The 22,386-nt window shown below is 32.4% G+C and overlaps 1 protein-coding gene across 1 annotated transcript; it reads right to left on the bottom strand.

Annotated features, from left to right (window-relative positions):
* Window positions 1-85: 85 nt before the first annotated feature.
* LOC107026009 (protein argonaute 16-like) lies at window positions 86-12,540 on the bottom strand. Its single transcript, XM_015226827.2, has 23 exons — window positions 12,297-12,540; window positions 10,339-10,574; window positions 10,048-10,253; window positions 9,740-9,955; window positions 9,529-9,665; window positions 9,352-9,449; window positions 9,175-9,272; window positions 8,922-9,093; window positions 8,707-8,823; window positions 8,527-8,634; window positions 8,378-8,440; window positions 7,917-8,030; window positions 7,665-7,830; window positions 7,478-7,590; window positions 7,246-7,383; window positions 7,027-7,157; window positions 6,871-6,936; window positions 1,594-1,657; window positions 1,223-1,334; window positions 1,060-1,133; window positions 752-846; window positions 637-668; window positions 86-551 (listed from the first exon to the last, which is right to left on the bottom strand). The coding sequence occupies exons 2-23, from the start codon at window positions 10,552-10,554 to the stop codon at window positions 376-378; spliced, it is 2,712 nt and encodes a 903-aa protein (XP_015082313.1). The 5' UTR covers window positions 10,555-10,574; window positions 12,297-12,540; the 3' UTR covers window positions 86-375.
* Between the last annotated feature and the right edge of the window lie 9,846 nt (window positions 12,541-22,386).

The following is a 22,386-nucleotide window of genomic DNA, read 5'->3' on the forward strand; positions in this document are numbered from 1 at the left end:
CTGGCTGTTGTATATGTTTTGAGTCACTTCACTGGTACTTGTTCACAATTTCTGAGTCATTTCAACACTAAAAACAGACCAGCGGTTTAACAAATGAAGCGCCAAATTTAGACAAACTTTGACTATACAAAAATCAGTTCAACTTCTAAAATAGCTAAATGGAGCAACGCCCAAAATTCTATGCCCTTTAAATGGTGAAATTTCTATCTTAATTACGTCCAAAAAATAAAACAAACTCGAAGCATGATCCTTTTCCCTTGTTAGACGACCTTAAAGCACTTAACTAACCGAAGGCCTCGACAAAATTTGGAGCCGGGTACTATACTACCAACTACTAAGGATTTACAGCATATGCATTAAAAAGCTTTACAGTTTTCAACAGAAAAACATTGAGTCGCTGACATTCTTGTGCAGCCTGGGCAGTTCGGTTACCGGGGTAGTCCCAATTGATTTGACACTTCCCTGTTCTGACAAAGTTTCGGAGTGGTCCTCGTACTTATCAAACTGCCCGAATTGTTGTGCTGCTAGGTGTGCATAACGCACAGGAGCCACTGCAGCAACAATGAAGTTGGATGATTTGCTTAATTTTGCTAATTCTATAATTCAAAAAATTTAATGCAGGATAAGAGGAATTACCAATAGAGGTCGCGCTGGTACTCCTTTGGTACCTGAAAGACAACAAAGTACTATTCACATTGAACTTGCAAAGTGAATCATAATAACTTTATAGATTACAAATCAGACAGCTTACACATATGATAAAGAATGTATGAGATTTTGCAGGACATCAGGTGCGAAACCAATCTCATCAAGCAATACATGATAATGTGCAGGTTTAGTTGTTCCCTGTAGGAAAATTTATAGAGAGACTATTATCAGTTTATATTATTCTAATATTGTTGAAGCACTGAAGGAGATAAAATTAAAAAAACTTAAAGCCCAGGTAACACATAACGACACAAGAAACAACTAATTATGTACTAGGGAAGGTCCTATACGCCAGGATAAGTAGGCAAATCTAGGAAACCCCTGATGGATAAAGGGATTAGAGTAACTTACAATCATCCCCGCATGTGCACACATGAAAAAATCATTATTTCTAGGATGCACAATATTTGTGTCTACAACAGTACCTGAGGGGGGAGAGAGAATGCATTTTAAAATAATAAATCAGCACACATAAGTTGAAGTAGATCAAAAGAGTAGCTGGAAAGTCACAGACCTGGTGGTACATTATCAACTGCATTAGCTTGAAATAGTTTTGTATGGTGATTCTTTTGAGCCACGATCAAGGTGAACTTAGGGTTGCCGCCCTCACCAAGATTCTTGTATGCCTGTTTTCAGAAAATACGAGACTAAAAGTAAACATCCAGGAACTAACAACTGATGGATGATGTATAGAATTTAGATCCCAAGAGATACCTCAATTTAAGCATTAAATCCTAATATTCATTTTAATTTTGTGTAATGAAAAACATAAGATAAGAAATTAAACGTCTCTATAAAGATAAATAACTCTATGATGCAGTATTAGGTATGACTTTATCAGAACGACAGAAGGCATAAACATTTTTCAGATAAAAAGGACATTACCTTGATCATTTGATCTAGCTCAAGGTTCAGAACTTGACTAAACTGTGATTCGCTGACGCCATCCCTAACAAAGGACAGTGTTAGGTCAACTGCAAATGGCTATCGATACAATAATTAAGAACAATCATCATGTTATTGCAAACAGAAACTTGAAAAAGGGACTGCTATAAAAATCTCAGCCACATAAACCTTAATACACTATGCAAGAAGGTAAATCGCGGAAAGTAAATCAACACAAGAATTTGATGTGGAAAAATTTCTTACTTTAGGAATCAAAAAACAGGATCCAACTCTCCACTATAACTCAAGGTTTACAACCGCTCTTGTAACACCTTAGGACTTGTTCCCAACAATCCCATCTTCTCTACACTCTATACTCTTCTCCTTCCACCCTTCACAACTCAAGATAACACGTACTACAATCTAAAAGAATGTAATGATCCTTCCTTGTAACCACTTCAAGAAACTAGCTATTACAAACTAAAAACGGTATAGATAAACTTGATAGGAACAGGTTCTTTGTTGCAACAACTTCTATATCGAGACTCTTCATGTAGAACTGGGAACACTCTGAGGACTCTGTCTTTGGATGTGTCAAACCCCAAAGTTTGTTTAACGTGTTGTTTATATAGGAGTAAGTCGCTGCCTTCTAGACAGTGGCGTACGCAGAATTTTTTCAAAGCGGTGTCACCATTTAGGAGACAAGAATGACTCAAAAAGAAAATCAATGAAGCTTTTGCTTTAGGCTAAAATTTGAGGGCTCCATTAATAGTGAACTTTGTGAAATGATATTTTTTTTAAAAATTATAATATTTTGGTTAATTTAAAAAAATTACCTACTCTTTAAATTAGAAAATATTTCAAAATTTTAAACTAAACCACTTTACATCTTCATATTATTAAATAAAATTTTATACAATATTATTCAACCAATTGTACTGCAAATAAATCGGCAATGAACTTAAATTGTTTCCATTACTTCGTTGATATTTTTACTTAAATCAATTCATTTACTTCGTTGATATCTTTTTGTCTCATCGACGTGTTCTCCCAAGTCAAGAAGCTTGAGTTGTTAAGATTGACTTTGAAAGTTTATGATTTTTTAGGATAATACCTGTGCATTAAAATTAGACTCTCCATTAGATTTAGACTAATATAATGTAATCTGCACATAGTAATTGAGGATCAAATAATAGACGATTGCGGACAATTGTAATCAATTTAATGAATTCTAACTTGTTTCTTTGTAACAAGCCAATAGAAGAAAAAAATTATTATTATGAACAAACTAAAATAAAAATTCGAGCAAGTAATAATTTAAAATAGAATAACAAAAAATACTTACATGATGCGGAGAGATTTGAGATGCCAAATAATGATATGATTGATGAACAAGAACAAAAAGAAAATTGAAGAAACTCGCTAGTCACAAATATAAGGATTTAAGGAGTCAATAAAAACATAGAAAAAGGTAGTCCCAAAGGGAATCGAACTTGGGACGTATGAAATCAAATGTGGCGCCTTTGCCACTTGAGCTAATAGCATTTTGATAGAAGGGGTGTCCTTTATAACGTTTTTACCTTTTAAGATTTTTTTTCTTTTTTTTATACAGGTATAATTCGTAAGAAAAATTGACGAAGCCATGTCCTGTGACACACCTTACCTATGCCTAAATCCACCCCTGCTTCTAGATATCCAATCTAAGTTAGATTTGGTTTAACATTTGCCAATAATCCAATCCGAATTTGACTTGGTTTAACATTTGCTTCTTCAACTTCTTGTTTAAAACTAATTCCATGTGCAAGTTTATCGTAACTTTCCTTGTATACCTTTTCAGTTCCTTGGAGAGTTACATTCTTCATGAAAATCTAGTGCACATGTAAGCCGTCTCAATCTTCTCTCTTCGAGAGTCTCCTTCTCTGCTCACAAGAGCAGGTTCTTAGATGAGTTTCTTTGGCAGTGTTGCTTTTTATGCAACTTCCTTGGAGATCTATGAGGACCTGATTCCTGATACTTCTATCTTTCTTCTTCAGCATGTGAATGTCACTTGCACAATTTTTCAATCATCAAAACTTCAACATAGCTTTACAAGATCTTAAATGTAGATTTAGAGATCATTGTGTTTTAACAAGTAGAATGGTTAAAATTCACCTAGCTTGATACCGTATATATAGCTAAGAGTCACGAAGAGTCTTATGGAGACAAGAGGCACAAGGATCTAGAATTTAAGGAAGGTGAATAGGTGACTATGTGTTCTTGAATATGTCACCAATGAAGGGAGTCATAAGAATTGGAAAGAAAGGAAAGTTGAGTCCTAGATTTGTTGGACCTTGTGAAATTTTGAGCAAGATGAGTAAGGTGGCTTACGAGCTAGACTTTCCATCCAAACTATCCTCGGTTAAAGAGAGCTTAATGTATGAAGTTTAGAGATCCTTGACAAGCAAGTCCGCAGGTTGAGAACCAAAGATGTACTGTCAGTAAAAGTCTAGTGGCGTAAGTTGTAACCATTAATTAGAAAAGGCTACATATAAACCCGAAGAAGAAATGAAAAAAAGATACCCTGGTTTGCGGAAAGAGTGTAATGACCCTCTTGGTCATTTCTGTGTTTTGTCTTTTGTGCGTCGTTTAGAGTCTTCCTATAGCGACCCCAAGTCATCTATATGGGACTGACAGTTCGGTCACATGGTCGTTTGTTTGGTTATTGTGCGAGTTTTAGTGTTTTTGGAGCTTATGAACCTTGAACGATCATTTTGATCAAAAGTTCAAGAAAATGACATTAGATTCCAACCTCTTTTCCTTCTAGCAATAAGGAGCATATACTCTTGTTAAATACTATTATGAGAAACTCCCATGCAGGGAAGAATCGACTTTTCCACAAAGTTCGGTATGGATCCCCAGGGTACCTCAAAAAGTTTGTTTCTTCACTTGGTTAGCTATGAGGGTGGTAATCTTGATGGCAGATGATTTGAGGAAGAAGATTACTTCTGTCAGTTGTGTTTCATGTGTAAAGAATCTGGAGAAGACATAACCACCTTTTATTACATTATTGGTTAGCATCTTCTTTTGTGGAGAGAAATTCTAAGATGGTTTAGAGTTGAGTGATAATGTCGGGCACTGTGAAAGACTCGATGGTTAGTTAGGCCCTTAGAAGACAAGAGAGAAGAAGCAGAGAAGGGGACGCTGCTTGGCACTCATATAGACATATAGACTATAGAGAGAGGAATAGGAGATCTTTTGAGAGTGTAGAGAAAACAATTGCTTATTTGACAAACAGTCTCTTTGCTCTTATTTCTTTTTGGTGCACTCATGAGGTTCCAATAGGTATAGAGGATTTGATGGTTTTTTTGCAGAAAACCATGTTCCGTTGCAAGGTTCTCTACCTTTTGATGGGCACTTTTTACACCCTATCAATGTGAAAATTATTACTTGATAAAAAAAAATAAAGGGTCACGAACAGCTGTACAAATGGTTGCTAATATTGTCATACCGAGGCACATAAGATTGGTGGTCATATAAAGAGACACCAGTAATCATATAAAGGGTTACTAGTTGTCACAGTTGGGCACAAGAAAAGCTTAGTCGACTGGAACAACTTTAAAGAAAGTGAAAAGAATGAATAAATGAACTAAGATATAAGTTTTATGTTTTCCTGCTTCACTGTTGTACGATACTTTAGGATCAGTTATGACTTGTTTCCTCTCTTATCTCTTCACTACCCACATGTTTCTATTCAAGGTCTTGTTTTGACTTTGGTGAGGAGAATGTTGAGACTCATTGAGCAACGCTAGTAGCGAACTGACGTTCTCTTTGTGGAACCTGCATTGACCTATGTCAATTAGGTCAATGTAGACACAAGATCATAGACAAGCAGACTACGAGCTAGGTTGCTTTATTCCAGAAGTTGATTTGGTGAATTCTGACCTTGACCATGGAGTTTCTCCTCTTTTAGTTAGAAAACTTTTAGTTCTTTTTTTTTTTTTAGACAATTTTTATTCATTAATCCAGCATTTGTTCTGGGGATTGGCATTGGCCAGGAAATCTATGTCGTGTGCATTCCCCTTGGTACTCCAATAAGGCTTCATAGACGTGTTTTCAGTTGGGTCATGTTTGTTCACATTACATGGCATCATTTTCAATAATTTCTACTTGTTTACAGAATGTATTTTTGGATTGTTTAAAAATCATTGGAATAGAGTATTGATCCAAAAGTTTAGTTATTTATTTTAAATGCACATGGGGTATGTAACAAAGTACAGGTTAGAACTGTCAAGCTGATTTTGCTCGGCATTTAAGGCACCAGTTACCACTTGTTTAGAAAACGGGTCATGACAGGACTCCCATGGATTGAGATCATCCAGGAGGTTGAAATTATCAAAATACCAAGTTCAGGGGTGGTAATTAGGACCAAAAATTGTTCAGGGTGGACAGAATAAATAGTGCCAAGTTCTGGGGGTGGGGATTAAGGGTGTTCCCACTTCCCAATGTATTCTGCCAAAACAAATTGCACAGCTTAGGAAATAGATGTTTTATTTCAATCTATCTCAGGTGAAGATGATTTTGTCCTATCAAAAGGATTTCAAGATTGACAAGATATGAAGATGACATCTAAGAATACTGATCTGCAACCCACATCATCTCATGGGAGAAACTATAAGATTCTGGATTTGTTTTAGTTCATCCAGAATGATTGGCTCCAACTTTGACCTTGTAATAGTGTGCTTTATGATAGTCAGTCCTATTAACATTCTTTTGAAATATGGTGCCTATTCCAGCTTGTCTTACTGCACCTTGAATAAACCAATACGGCTATATGATACTTCTATTGTCCACAAAAATTACATATATGTGAATTTTGAAATATTAAGATGCAACTTTTTCATCTTTTTTTGAGGCTGAGTAACTTTTTCATCTTGTTGCCTATGTGCATGACATTACTGCTAATATTTTACAATAGAAAAAATACCTACAACAAGGCACATCTGTCATGCAAACTAAAAGGATTTTATGCAATCATATGAAGCAGCATCCTATATATCTTAAATAGAAAATTTGTGGTTAAAGCAACAATTTTTTGTTTGACTTAGCAACTGTCACGAACTATGTTGCTACGACTTCAATAATGCTTTCGAGTGTGTGTGGGATCCTTGAGAAGTAGTGAACTTTTGAAGGATCCAACACGGGTGCAGGAGCATTTTGGAGAGTCCGAGCAACATATGTCACTACTCAAATGTATAAAAGCATATGCAACTTTGACATCAAACATGAATATTGGAGTACCTGAAGACAATAATTTGAGCTGGCTTATGCCCGTTACTTGTCCTATAGAAGTCCAGAAGTAGTTCTCTGCAGCACAAGTACATGTGTAAAATTTAAATGATTCTGTACATAATTTGTCATAGAAGACTTGACATGTTTTTGGATATAAAGATGCACCTCATGATTCCTTCATCGTCTCCATTTGGTAAAGGCTTGTATAAGGATTCTACAATTTCCAATTTTGGAGATTGACTGCGCACAACTGCCTTATACTTGGATATTAGTGGCCAGTATAAGGATCCCACAACCTGGAAGAACCATGATAAGAAGGCATAGGAAATCAGTTGCAATGCAATTGACGAAGAAAAGAGAAAATATCTTGGGAAAAAGAACAACCGCAGCAATTGATGGAATATCTGATTGAACACGAGATCCATGAGAGACGTCCATTCCCAGGATCATTGTTGGAGTGTCCTTAATAAGCGGTAGATGAGAGGTATGTTCCATAGCCAACAGTGAATTGGTCCCTCCAAGCTTTTAAGCACAAGCAAAAGAAAAAACTATCGCAACTCAGAATAACTGACAGTAGAAAATATCCTAACCGTTGATTGCAGATTCAAAAGATTACCTTTGCATTAATTTTGAGAAGCACATTTGTTAGATATCGATCAGTGATCTTTAACGGAGAGATACATTGAGTAACAATTCCCAAGTCAGTCAAACTTTTTTTCTTCCATGGTCCTTGACATTATTAAATGTATAAATTAGTATAGGATATTGAAAGCAGCATGAGCAGGACTAACATAGTACGTTACCATATAACTCTGAGTTTTTCCGCTCTGGCAAGACACAGAGGAGGAAATCAGGATGGCCAGGCAGTCTAGCTATTATCTCTTCAAACATCTGTTCTACTCGAACTACAGGCCCAGCTCGCCTATACTGGGGATCTTCCTCAATGAGTGTATGTGGGCGCTCAAAATGCTGATAGACAGGAAAAGAAAGTATTTGAGCCCAGAATACACAGCAACAAAGCACACAATTGAAGATATTAATGTGACACTACATACAATGCCTTTGCTCCTTCCACAACTAATAAGCTCCCTTGAAAGGTGACTTGTATCACAACTGGCAGAGAAGTTGACCACTGCCCAGCGTTCAATTCGTGCAGGGTTGAAAAGATGCTACAAGTAAAAATGGTAGGGAGAGTGGAATTTGCGGTCAACCAAAAAACTGCAGTAAACATTATAATATTCTCACTAAAGTAGGTAACGTAACAATAAAAACCTTCTTCAATTTCCCAAAAAGATTATCCGCAAAACGAGAATAATGGGGGAAAATTTATATCCACCGTTCGTCCTTTCCTTCATAGTCAAGTTCTCAAAGTGTTGATCCCCAGGTAGTAACAAAATTATAGAGGATAACCACAGATGATTGTCACGTCTCATTATATTTGCAGTTGACATCCTAAACTATAAGGTAATTTCTTTTATAATAATACTACAAGGTAATGTTATGCGGTTAAATGCACCTTGTTCTTGAAATTCCACCTGCCGTCACAGGGAGTGACCTCTTCGCCGTTACCAACCTTCAACTAGAGATTACAGGATAATAAAGTAAGTCAGAAAAGAAATTAAAAATTTTAATGGACGCTGTCATTAGAGAATGTGCAGATGCTACCTTCGGGGCTTCAAGGACCCTGCCGTTCATTTGAATCAACTGCTTTTCTATTGAGATTCCACAAGCAACAAGAAGGGGATCATCGTCATAGCTGTAGTCCCTCACAGCCTGCCAAAATTCCAGTAAGGTACAGAAGCGTAAATTAAAAGGATCAGAACCATCAAGAGTTCAACAACTTACATCTGTTATAACTTTAATTCTTTCACGAGGCTTCTGCCTTGATTTTTCAACTAAAGATGCCCTCTGGACCGATGATAATGCTTTTGTGTATCTTTGAAGGGAGACCAAATAACACAGCTGAATATTAAGGAAAGAAAATAAAAGTTGACTCTTGGAGCTGGTTAAGTGAACTAGGGTCCTACAGTGTAAACAGAAACAATAATAACTCTGCACACCTCCAGTGGCAGATAGTTTGGTCGTTTTGGTTTTCCAACGTCCAGACATGGCATATAAACTGAGGATGAAAGTTCTATGTTACGATGTTTAGTGAAATACTGATAAACAGTTATATCTAGGGTCTCTCCTCCATCATCTGGACTACCACCATTTTTGACCTTCATAGAAAATCTATAAGAAACAGTCAAAAAAGTAAGATGTTACATATCTGTGCAGTAGCAATAGGTATGCACAAGACAAATGGATACTCACAACTGTTGATTGCAAGGTTTGTCAGTCAAACCGATAATTTTAAATTCCCTGTTGTCGTGCTTAGCTTTAACTCTCATATTCTTCAACATTCTTTTTGCCTGTATAAAATTTCAAGTTAATGAAGTGTGGAGAGCTGAAAGAAAGAAGAGTTTTAGCATGCAGTTAGATATTACTCACTCTTGCCCAATCAATATAACGAGGCTCTTTTACATTCTGGTTAGCAAGCAAAAAATCAATGACAGGTCCAGGTGATAGGATCATAGTTGTAGACACATCTACAAACCAAGAATTAAGCAACATTAAGATTGAGAAAAATCATAGGAGAGCTACACTGGAGATTTTCCATAGTTATACCCATGTTCAAGGTCAAGCCACCATCAGTTGGACGAAAGCTGGAATGAAACCCCCTGCAACTCATTACACCCCCTCCAACATCTGTGAAGTTCCTTGAGTCATCATGAAAAAATGACTGTCTAACCAAGAGGCATCCTCTGTGACCAACACGAATATCTGTATAAGTTTTGGCTCAGGAAAAGATTGATGGTCACATAACAGGGTAAATTACCTATTAGCAGCTTTTTGTCGCAATATAATATCTAGAACCCTCAATGCATCTTGAACATTTTCTGGATCAGCTCCTTGAAGGGCAAGATCAACAGACCTTAATGGTATTTTAGCTGCATAGTCGATCTCCACCAGGAAGGCCTTTGAATGTAGAGAATGCTTAAACCTTTTAATGGAGTGATTGAGGCTTCCATTATCTGAGGGACTCTCACTAGCCCTGCAACCAAAGTATAAGATAAGTTTAATGTATATTATAGAAGCCTTGAAGTAACTGCAACTACACAGTCAAGGAATTCTTCAAGGACATACTGCCGTGCACTAGACTCCTCAACAACCACCGTGAATTCCAGTCTGTTGCGTGGTAGAGGTCCCACTGTGTACAAATTCTTCTCTCCATCATAAGCAAATTTCTTCCCAGCAAATTCAGATGAGTATGTTTCGTGAAGTTTATCTACAATTTTTCTTCTAATCACCTTGCTGTTAACGGCCCTCTTTTCATCAGAAGTTATAGAGACCTGTAATAGCGCAACACAGAAAATTTGATTGAGTGCCATGGGAATCCAGATGACTGAAGAAGGATTAAATAATTGGCAATCATACACTATAATGGTAAAATATTTCATCAGGACACTTGATAGAAACTTTTAGGTGGTTTGCAAGCAAAGAAATCTCTCGTCCAGATGTTCCATCCCCAGCCCTCATCATTATAGTACGCTTGGGCTGATCAACTCTCTCTGGCTCTGCATTTGACATTATAACTGGTGGCGGTTCTTCCACAGGTGAGAAACAACTCTCTCTTCCCTCACTATTTTCCATGTTTCAAACCGAACAATGACCTAGGAGAAGTTGTTAGCCAAAAAAACATCAAAAGATGAAGGCTACTGAAATCAGAGTCCTTTCTATACCCCCTATGATACATCATGTGAACACAGCTACCAAAAAAAAAAAATCAGTTTCTTGTCATGCTAGGATAATGTTGTAGAAAAATAAATCAATCAAACAACTAAACCTCAATTCCGAACTCATTGTGGTAGGCTATAATATCAAAATATGTACTCATTCCACTCTATTCAAATCAAGTTAAAATTTGATCTTTATGAAGAGCAGTACACTGTAAGAAAATTAATTTATGGTCAAATAGATTATACAGTGAAAAAGAGATTAGTCGAAATATCATATTACAAGCCAAATTGGACACATATAAAGAAAAACTGGAAAAATAATAAGCGGAAACATCAAGGCTTTCTAAACTGAGCACTAGAACCCAGCACATAACTTCCAAATACATGAAGATGCTAAGCACATATGGGGAGATAAACATTGGAACAGCTTCACCAAGGAATTGAGAAATTGACAACTTACTACTTTCCAACCTGAAAATATCAAAACTATCCGAAGATTACAAGGAACATAAAGTAGTGGAGGGACTGGTAAATTTTAAATGTCTTCAAACTCTAAACTAATAATAATAATAATATTTTAATGCTCTAAAGAGAACAAAGAAAAAATCACAAATCAACTATGCTCAGACTTCAGTGTATGACCAAGTAGTATAAGTGTCAAAGAATAATGGACCTACGGGGCATTGTAGAGTGCATATTGCATACCAACTTATGATTAGAACTTAGGAGTTGAACCTTGAAAGCATATAGATAACAATGACACAGTGTCAGTATATGGAAAAGCTGAAGCGAACGGCCAAAAGAAAAAATACACTCTTCAAACTCATTTAGCTTTTGGTCAAAGTAACCAAAATCGGTTGACCAAATCGGACACGAATGCTACACCAACACCCATGTTGTGTCGACAAGGGAGCGGCACCAAAAGTGAAGAGTCAGAGCAACTTACAAACAGGGCACACCCTTAAAGAGCAATATACTAAATGAAAATGTTACTATATCATCCTTAATTATTATAAGTCAACTCACTCGTTGGGAAATGAATAGAAAATAATTATTACTTAATATTTAAGGTAAAATAGGTATAAAATGGTAAATTATCTCTTTTTTTTTTCCAAATTAGACGAGTAAAAGATCGACAGACGGAGTATATCAAACTGTGTCCAATCGAAAAAACATAACCCTATATAATGGAACAGATTGAGTATGAAAAATATTCATTTTTTAAAAAAGCACATAGAAATTTAAACATTGAGCACCAAATGTGTGGCATAGTTGTCAATGAAGTAGCTTGAGCATCATTAGTCATGTTTCAGATTCAATTCTCAACAGACACAAAAACACTAGGTGATTTCTTCTCATTTGCACAGAGTTAGCTGTTGCTCGAATAAATCAAATATGATAAATGCCAAAATAAATGCAATTGACACTGAGGCAGAGAAGGCCTATTCCAAAACTGGAAAAGAAGAAACTAAAATGCATGTGGACTAAAATAGGCAAAATTAAGCAATCAATACATACAATTTGCAAAAATGGTCAAAAATTAAGAAAATCGAAACAGTACACAGTGTAAGACTAACAAAACCGCAATGCACATAACAAAAGTGAATATAGACGAAGTTAGCGAAAACGTAGCAAACAGAGTTAGATAAATCTCACCGTGATGAACGAAACCGTATGGCTTACTGTGTTAGGGTTTCCGCTGCAAAGTGAAGAAGAAGAAGAAAGAAGAAGCGATTCAGTAAATGCTTCTGGAATCTTCTGTTTCGCCACTGCTCTCTCACTCCGTACTATGTGAGAGAGTAGTGAGACCTTGGAGGGAAAGACCAAAAAGAAAAAAGAAAAAAAGGTCTTTAAGCTAATGCTTCACGCGAATTTCTTTTTTTTTTTCGTTGTTTCTTTCTGCTTCGTATTGGGGTTTAAGAAAATTAAAAAAAAAAAAATAGTACTTATAATTTTGTACTGCTGAAAGCTTATTTGCGCTTAGCGAATTGCGATCACTACCGTTGAAGTTCTCCACAAGATTTGGTGATTAGTAGGGGTAATTTTGTCATTGAATTTTTATCTTATAGTACAAGTCTTTGTATATTAATTAATTGTACTTTTTTAAAAAAGAAAAATTACTTAGATCGGTATCTTTTAATAAATAATTACTTATTTAAGCGATATTTTTTATTTATTATTTCCTACATTCAATATTGTTTGTCATGATTTATATTTTTAGTGTCAAACTATAAGAATTTTGACTAATATTATAAGATGTATTTTTCATCATTTGATATGCAAAAAATTGTAATTTATATTATTTTTCATATAGTTTTTGAATATCTAAATTTTTTGTTTAATATATCGAATTAATGTAATCTAATTTAATTTTAAAAATTAGTCAAATTGAGTTTCAAAAAGTGTAACATGACAAATAAAAATAGACGGAGGGAGTACTCTCTATGTCCATAATTATTTGTCCACTTTTTTTTTAGTTGTCTTTAATAACTTGACCATTTTGACAAATAAAAAAAACACAAAATATTTTTACCTATTATACCCTCAATTAATTACTTTGAAAAAAAGTATAACTTTTTAAAAATCTTAAGTTCTTAATTCACTCACTCCATAATTAATAGGGTAAAGTGGTAAATTCATTATGTCAACAATTGATTTCTTAATAGGTCTGTCAATTGAAAAGTAGACAAGTAATTAGGGACAGAGAGAGTACCATTTATAGCAATATTATATTAAATCTACAATATATATTAAAAGTGAATTATGTATGTAATAAATAGGTATCATAAATTTTTTAAAAATATTTTATGTCATTTGGTTAGAAATTGACACATTGTATTATAAATTGTATTATAAATGTATTAAAATGTGTGATAAATATATAATCATCAATAAAACTTGTACTATATGTTAATAATAAATTGTTCTTTGTAATATGTATTAAAATTGTATGTGTTAAAAGTGATTAAGTGAGAAAAAATATCATTATTACAAATGGTAAATATTTTTTAAAAAAATTATTTTGTAAATTACCGTTATACTATAGTTAAATAAAATTGTGTTGGTGCTTTGTTATACAAAAAAATAATTTTAAAATATAGCTCATTTAGATGTTTTTTTTTTCATTTTAACAGTTCGCACAAACCACATTTCAGGTAATTTTTTCATTTACTAGTGTTTTAAAAACTTAATATACAACATTGTATTTTTACATATAACAATATACGAACTTTGATTGACTTCGTTTTCTTTTTTCAATCCAAGTACTGGATTAATCAAAAATCACCATCAAATCATCCAAAATTTTAAATTTAGACTCCTCAATAAGTAATCAATATGCTGAAACAATACTTACTCGAAACGAAACTTATTTGCAAAAATTAGATGTTCACACTTTGAAACTCGATCTTCAACAATGACTAAACACCATTTTTACTTGTCATTATATCAAAGTTTCAATATAGGTGCTATTTAAGAAAAAAATACATAAATATTATTTTACTATATTATCTAAAATTCTATCATTTGAAAAAATTACAAAAAAAAATCTACCTTACGCGATGTATCAGCCAGATACATTAATTTACGCGATGTAGTTGGACGTTACTTTACAAAATATATCAGTCAGACACATCACTTTAAGCGATGTATTAGGACGTACGCTACATATCGGGACATATGTGATGTATCGAGACGTTAAGTGATGTATCCGAAACTGAGATGTGATATACCAAGACGTTAAGAGATGTACCTGAAATTGGGACCCAATGTATTAGAATATGTTTGAGGTGTATTCAGATTCCACCAGGTTTAGAGATTTTTATAATATAGACAAGAGTAGAGATATGATGTAATTAGCTCTTAACACTATTCAATTTGTGTAAAATCTACAATAATAAGGAATGGGAAAATACATCAACTCCCCCCTGAACTTGGCACGAAAACTCGCTTTAGTACTTAAACTACACGGGCGTTTAAATTACCCACTTATCATCTTTGAAGTGATTTAAACACCCCCTTAGGGATGACGTGACAGGGAGAGTGAGTGTACTCTCCTTAAAGCGCGTGAAAGAAGAAAAAAAAAGTTGGAATTTTTTGAAATCTTACACGTGGCATTTTTTAATGGTTAATATATAATTAATATTTTAAATACTTTTTCTTGATATATTATCTTTCTAAAAGTATATAATTAGTGGGTCCCCTTTTAATTTCTTTATTTTTTTTCTTTTCATTTTGTTGTCTTCCCCAATACACTTTTTTTCTCCATTGAAACGCCTCCTCCTCCATCTTCCTCCCACTTAAAAAAATAATAATTTTCATTTTACTAATCCTTTACTAATCCGTAAAATTCAATATCAAAATTATTTTATTTACGTTGATTTCGCTCTATATTATTGGTGTCGATTTTGTAAATGTAAACTTTCTTAATTTTGAGTGACTCATTTTGATTTCTAGATCTATTCAAATATTTCTCATAGAATTTATATTTTTTTAATCAACTTTCTTATGTAATCTTCATTACTTATTTGAGTTGACAATAATACCTTGGCTTTCAAAAAAAATTCTTCCTCCAAAAGGATAAATGTGTGGGGTGGATTCGAAGAAGATAATGTGAATATTATAGTGAATAATTTCATTCTAGTTATTTAAAAAATTGTTGAATAGTGTAGAAGAAAAGTAAGTATTGAAGGTTGAAATGATGAAGAACAAGAAAGATGAAAGATAGAGGGTTGGGGTATGCATTTATAAATTAATTAATTCATATAACTAATATTAAAAGTGTTTAATAGAAAATAATAAATAAGAAAAAAAGAACTAAAAATTAATGACATGCTACCTACATGGTTATGATGTGGCGCTTACGTGGATATAATGTGGCGAGTGAGAATGGTGTTACAGTCTCAGGGTGGAAAAAAATCAATTCAAAAATGATAAGGGTGATATTTAAACGCTCGTATAGTTTAAGTACTAAAAAGAATTTTCATGCCTAATTCAGAAGGGATTTGATGTATTTTCTCATAAGAAATATATTGATAAATATGTATATATGGAAGAGTCATTTTGCTCTTTGAAAAAATTGCTTCTGTTTTTTAAGAAGCAAAAATTTTGTAGCTTCAACCTAACACCAAAACTTCATTTAAAAATAATTTTACTGATTTATCGAATACCTTAATTTTTCAAATGAAGTTTTTTTCCCCTTAAAATTAATGTTTTTAGCCTTCCAACAACATTGCCAAACATGCTCTTACTCTCTTTGATCATTTTCATTTGTTTATAATACACTTTGCATTCTTCTTAAGAGTAACAAATAAATTTCATATTTCATCATAAAATATGTATATTAATTGGTGTATAATGACAATAAGAGCATGCTTGACATTAATCCTAAAAATTGTTTATTTTCAGAAGCATTTTTTTAAAATGATTTTTTAAACAAGTGCATTCAAAAAAAAATATAATAATTTGTGTTTGACTAATTCATTTGAAAAGTGATTTTGATAAGTATATTGTATTTGAATAATATTTTTTAAAAACTTTTTTTGAGAGTCAAATTACAAAAAAAGGACAAGTATCATTATGCTTTTATATTAATATTATTTTATAGAGAGAAATTACTTTAAACATCTATGACCAAAATTTTAATTAAAATGTACATGTTCATAAAGTTAAGAACCATTCCACAAATTAAACCACTATACATGAAAATTCACCACAATAATAAATAAATTCCTCCATATTTTTATTCTCACAAAAATATTGTTACTTTTATTTCTAATTCTACAAAATAAAATGTAAAATATTATATAAAATATAAAAGTAATATATAAACATGAAATAAAATAGAAATTTATAATATAAGTATAAAAAATGAAATTCTTGAATGAAACTTAACTGAACTTAAATGATATGCTAATTAATCAGTAAGTGATATATTGGTAAATATATATATATGCGAGTTAAATTGTAGCCTATAAACATATATCCAAAAAATAATCATAATTTAAGTAACAGTCAATAAAAGCGACCGTGCTAGAACCAAAGAACTTGAGAGACGTCTTATACCTTCCCCTCGGTCAACAAAATTAGTTATTTGAATTTATAGTTCGCAGACCAAAATAAAGAGTCAGTTCCTTTTCCTTTTAGTTAGGCATTAAAAAATGACTTAGAACACCATAACTTAACTCCAAGTGTCGACTCCGAAAAATAAAATAATACTTAATCAATACCGTCACTTAACCGATACTTAAATTTAATGTTTCTTTTATATGTATACTAGAAAGGGGAAACCCGTGCTTTGCACGGGCCCAATTATCATTATTTGAAATTCGTAATTTTTATTGAGGAACTTTTACATAAAGTCACTCAAAAATAGTCTAATTGTTCTTCATAGCTGTAGTTTGATAATAGCAATTTGTAGCTACATGTCGGGAGAGAGGCGAGCGAGACTGGAAGAGAGGAGAGAGTCCATCAAGAAAGGGCAAAGAGTGGGAGAGAGGTGAATTGTATATGTATATCGGTTAGAATATTGTATATTATACATATATATTTGTATATATAGCAAGCGAGATTGGGATAGGGAGTAGAGAGCAAGCGAGATTGGGAGAGGGAGGAGAGAGGTGAGCGAGATTGGGAGAGGGAGGAGAGAGGCGAGCGATTTTGGGCAGAGAGCGGGAGAGAGGTGAATTGTATATGTATTTCGATGAGATAATTGTATATTACACATATATATTTGTATATTCTGGTGAATTATATATATAAACGTGTGACTAATTATACAAACTTGAAGTCAACCCACGTAATTAATGTATAATGTTAGTCGTCAATGGTAATTATAGTAAACTATAGCTATAATGAGTAAAATTCTTACCGCCAGTCAAAAAAGGGGTGTAACATACACAATATATATAAATTTTTTCATGACTCAAATAAGTGGAAATAATTATTGATTTTGTGTGGAAGTGAGATTTTGAAATCTGAACCTTTTACTTGTTCTAATATTATGTTTGATTGTGTCATCTTTTCTCAATAACATACCAAAAATAATTTTCAATAGCATTTAGTTAACAACAATAACTTAATGACATCATGCTGAGTTGTGTAATTTTATGGAAAGTTTTATTCTATTGAAATATATTTAATTTTGTCTATGATGTAACTACTAACTAACATTCACTTGACTCAATTTATTAAAAGAATTTGTTTGATGTGCACCTATGGACAGAAGTAGTGCAATGGAAGTTAGAGATGCTTCACCAGCACACTATTTTATTCAAAATTGAGTCTTTCTCTCTACTTTCAAAGAGTGACATTGACAAGTTCAAATCAAATGAATTTCATGAGGTTGCTGGTCATAGATGGTATGTCAATCCTCACTAATGCATCCTTTTGATAGAAATTTGTCCGAATTATACAACTATGATGCAAAAATGCAGGAAAAATGTGGCGCTTTTAAAATTTCAAGTCTGTACGGGGACTTCCAAAATTTATTGGTCACAATCCATTGAAAAGGGTCACTAACAGTACCTTGTTAACGAAAAATGTGTGGTTGAAGCAGAGATATTGGTCGTCCAAAGGCAAGAAATTGGTGAATGTTTGTCTATGGTGAAATCTACCAACTCATTTAACCGTGAATGTAACATCTGTAAGTTCTCCAAGCTTGGCGAAGATTGGCTCTCTGAAGAATTTACAACACATAATTGTTTTACTGTACACCATCACTCGTTTTGAATTGTCGAACAATACTTGTGTATGGAGCTCTTGTTGTATCCAAGTGGCGTTGCAAACAGTAAGGGATGCAATTATTATAGTATGCTTTTTACAGATTGTGTTTGGTTTCCAACTATCAGCGCCCAAGATTGAGGTTATATTGCTTTTATGCCTTTGACTCAGTTGCTATTTTGTCAATGATTGTATCGTAGAAATTGAAAGAACAATGAAGGGATGATGTGGAAATTTTTTTGAGTGAAATTTATTGAACAAGAAACAATTATTTATTCTAATACAAAATAGCAATAACGAAAAATAATGTAGAGAGCTAACCAACTTCTAACAAACTTTGCACACCTATACAAATTATAGACGAAGCATTCAAGAGAATAATCTTATGCTATCTACAAAAGATGATGAAATGCAATGGACAACAAGTGTGTGGGCTTTCTTGATTGAGAATATTGATATGAATGATAGGTCTTGAACATTGAGTCACATTTGACTTAAGGAACACGTCGCAGGACGTGTTCCTCTTCATTTCTTCAATTGAGACTTGAATTTAGAAACTGCGACCTTGGCCTGATTTTCATCATCATTCTAATATGTATTCCATCATTCTAATATGTATTCCGATGGAGGTTGAGCTAAATGTTAAGTTTAAGCATAGTGTGACGAACTTATCTTAATTTTTATTTTTAAATTTTATTAGTGGCTGTGAGTCCGACACATAAACATGTCTTGCCCTCTTTGATTTGATATAAACACTATATTTTGCCTTTGTACCATGACATACTATGTTTTTGGGGAAATTGTCAATGCACACTTTATATTCAACTAATTTTGTTATGAATATCATTAAGCAGTACAACCGTATGCTGCAGCTCATTAGTCATAGTTATACTCTATTTTACTCTCTTACTCTCATTTTATATTATTTTTAATCTTTTCTAAAAAAGTATATTGCCTTATTATAATTAAGAATAATTCAACTTTAAAATTCTCCTTTTATTCCTAACAAAAAGATTTACAACCACATAAATATCTAAGAATTATTTTAGATCCAAGTTTCAAATATTATATCTATCTGAATGATAACAACTTCATATAGGAAAGTTAAAATGTTATTTAAAAATTGTGAACCTTTTTCATTAATATATATATTTTTTGTTTTGCTTACCATAATTTATGTAAGATTAAATCAAAAAGTTTGATTCTAAGGTTTTAAATATTAGAATTTCAATTTTCAAATATAAGTTCAAATAACAACTTTTTTTTATTTAAAAAAACTAGATTTTACTCAATTTAAAATAGTAAATATTTGGAGTAAATTTGAAAAAAACAGGTTAGCTACGCGGTTAAGGAGTGATGAGAAGGTCACATGGATACATAATGGGTTTTTATTGCCCAAAAATATTGTGCTGTGTTCAAGATGATATTATCTGTTTAATTTATTATTTAATTTTTATATATAAATTATATATTAATAACTATAGATAAAATCTACATGCAATGTGGATTAATAAGAGAGACATACGAAGTTTAACAAAAAAATGGAACTTGAAATACGGTATATATACACAGTACACTACATATAGAGTCCTACTTTCCCAATCTTTTAACTTTATCTTCAACTTAATTGAATATATCTGAATTAAAAAAATATTAGTTTTTGGGAAAGATATAACACAAAACTCTAATCACAAAATGGAACTTGAAATACGAGATTGATTGCTACTGAAGATGAAGGTTTTATTTAGTGTTAACATATGCATATTATATGATAGGGATAATGCACAAGTACCCCCTCAATCTATGCCCGAAATCTCATAGACACACTTATACTATACTAAGGTCCTATTATCCCCATGAACTTATTTTATTAATAATTTTCTACAGGGGTAGAAAATTATTAATAAAATAAGTTCATGGGGATAATAGGACCTTAGTATAGTATAAGTGTGTCTCTGGGATTTTCGACATAGGTTGAAGGGGTACTTGTACATTTTCCCTATATGATATTATATTTACTTTAGTTCGACTATATCAATCTTCACAATAAGACTTTATTGTATGGTGGTGAGATTTACACTTTTGAATTGTGTTATTCTATCTTAAAGTTTAAACTTTTTAAGAAAATAAAAAGTATTTTTCTTTGGAATTGAATTATTGTGAAAAAGCAATTGGTGAATGTTTGTCTATGGTGAAATCTAATATCTCAATGAAGCATGATTTGAAAATATGTCATTTCTCCAATCTTAAACGAAAAATGGCTTTCTGAAGAATTTACCGTGGGAGGTTACAAATGGTATTTCACATCTCCCTTGATACATAATTGTACGTGTACCATCATAATTAATTTTGAATTTATAATCTCTGTGTTAATTCTTTTATAGGCAGCTTATGGTGTATCCAAAAGGTACTCCAACTAGTAAGGGATGTGATATCTCAATATATCTAAACTGAGTTGATGCAAAAGGGCTTTAATCAACATAAAAAAGTGCATGCAAATTTCACCCTAAACCTCAAAGATCAGATAAATGGTGGAGGCATGTAAGCCAAATGTTTTTTTTTTCTATTTATTACATTATACTCCTTTCGTCTGTGAAATTAGGTCTTACGTCTTAGGCCTAACTCACACCCCAAAAGCTAGCTCAAAGGGAGGAGGATTGCCCAAGCCTTATAAAGAGTCCACCCATCTTATTAATCACCGATGTGGGACTTTTGTCATTTCTTATTTGTCATGTTGCGTTTTTCGAAAGTCAATTTAACTAATTTTTAAATTATTACATTAGTTCGATATTTTAAATAAAAAATTTAGATATACAAAAACTTTATGAAAAGTACTATAAATTGCAATTTTTTGCATATCAATATGATGAAAAAAATATATCTTAAAATGTTAGTCAAAGTTCTTATAATTTGACTCAAAAAATAAAAATCATGACAAACAATACTGGACGAAGGAAATATTCAATAGCTAGTTCTCTTTTTCAAAATATTAAATTCCCTTTCGCATGTCTAATAGTAGTTTCTTATTTTACCTTTTTTAATTTGTTGTAGTTTGTTTTCAACTACTAGGCCAGGTTTGGGTTATCAAAATTTTAGGGAAAATTAGTAAACTAGTCAAAAATAATAATATATTTAGTAAAAATATTCATAGTTTATAAATATTAGTAATAATGTCAAAAATGTCATTATTTTAAAAATTTATGTATCCTAATTTTCTTCCTATTTTATCTCCCTTATTTAATTAATTCTATGTATCCTTTTAAAAAAAAATAAATCTCTCTCATATTTATCTTTTCAAATTCTTAATTCTCTCTCCCATTAAAAAAGATCTCTCTCTAATATTATCTTTTCTGATTTTCCTCCAACATTCAAGTTGCCAATATTTCTCTATCATATATTTTGGTTGTTTTTTTAATCAAAAATTGGATCAACAAGAATTCCTTTGATTAAGGTATCCCTAATCTTTATCATTTTTTCAGATTTAGTTTCTGATTTTGTTTTTGTTTAAATGTTAAAAAATTATTGTTTGTATTTTTCAATCTTCGTTAGGATTTAATCAACCAATTTTTAATGTTTTTTTATTCTTTAATTTATTTATTACTCAAGAAATATCGTATAATGTAAGATCCGCTGCTAAAATGAGGAAAGAAAGAGGGTTAGAACATTTACAAGACCCAATTGGTGTGCAAAACCTTCCTCAAATTCAGAACGAAAATGTAGAATCTTCGTCTACTCGTGGAGATCTTGAAAAAGATAATGAAGACCGAATAGTTGTCGAACAATTTTCTATTAGTTTGTTTTATAGTTGTAGATTTTTTTTAGAATTTGATATTCTTTCTCAATATGTATTCAAATCACTATGTATACTATCAATATTTGTATTTATTAAAAATTTCATGTTGCACAGTTTATGAAGTTTGTATTTGTCCCTAATTTGTATTCATCCATAGGTATGTCAACTAGTTTATGCATTTTATTTATAGGAAGAACAACTGTCTATTAGTTTGTTTTGTATTTATAATTTTTT

The sequence above is a fragment of the Solanum pennellii genome, chromosome 7 (genome assembly GCF_001406875.1).
Source record: "Solanum pennellii chromosome 7, SPENNV200".
NCBI lineage: Eukaryota > Viridiplantae > Streptophyta > Magnoliopsida > Solanales > Solanaceae > Solanum > Solanum pennellii.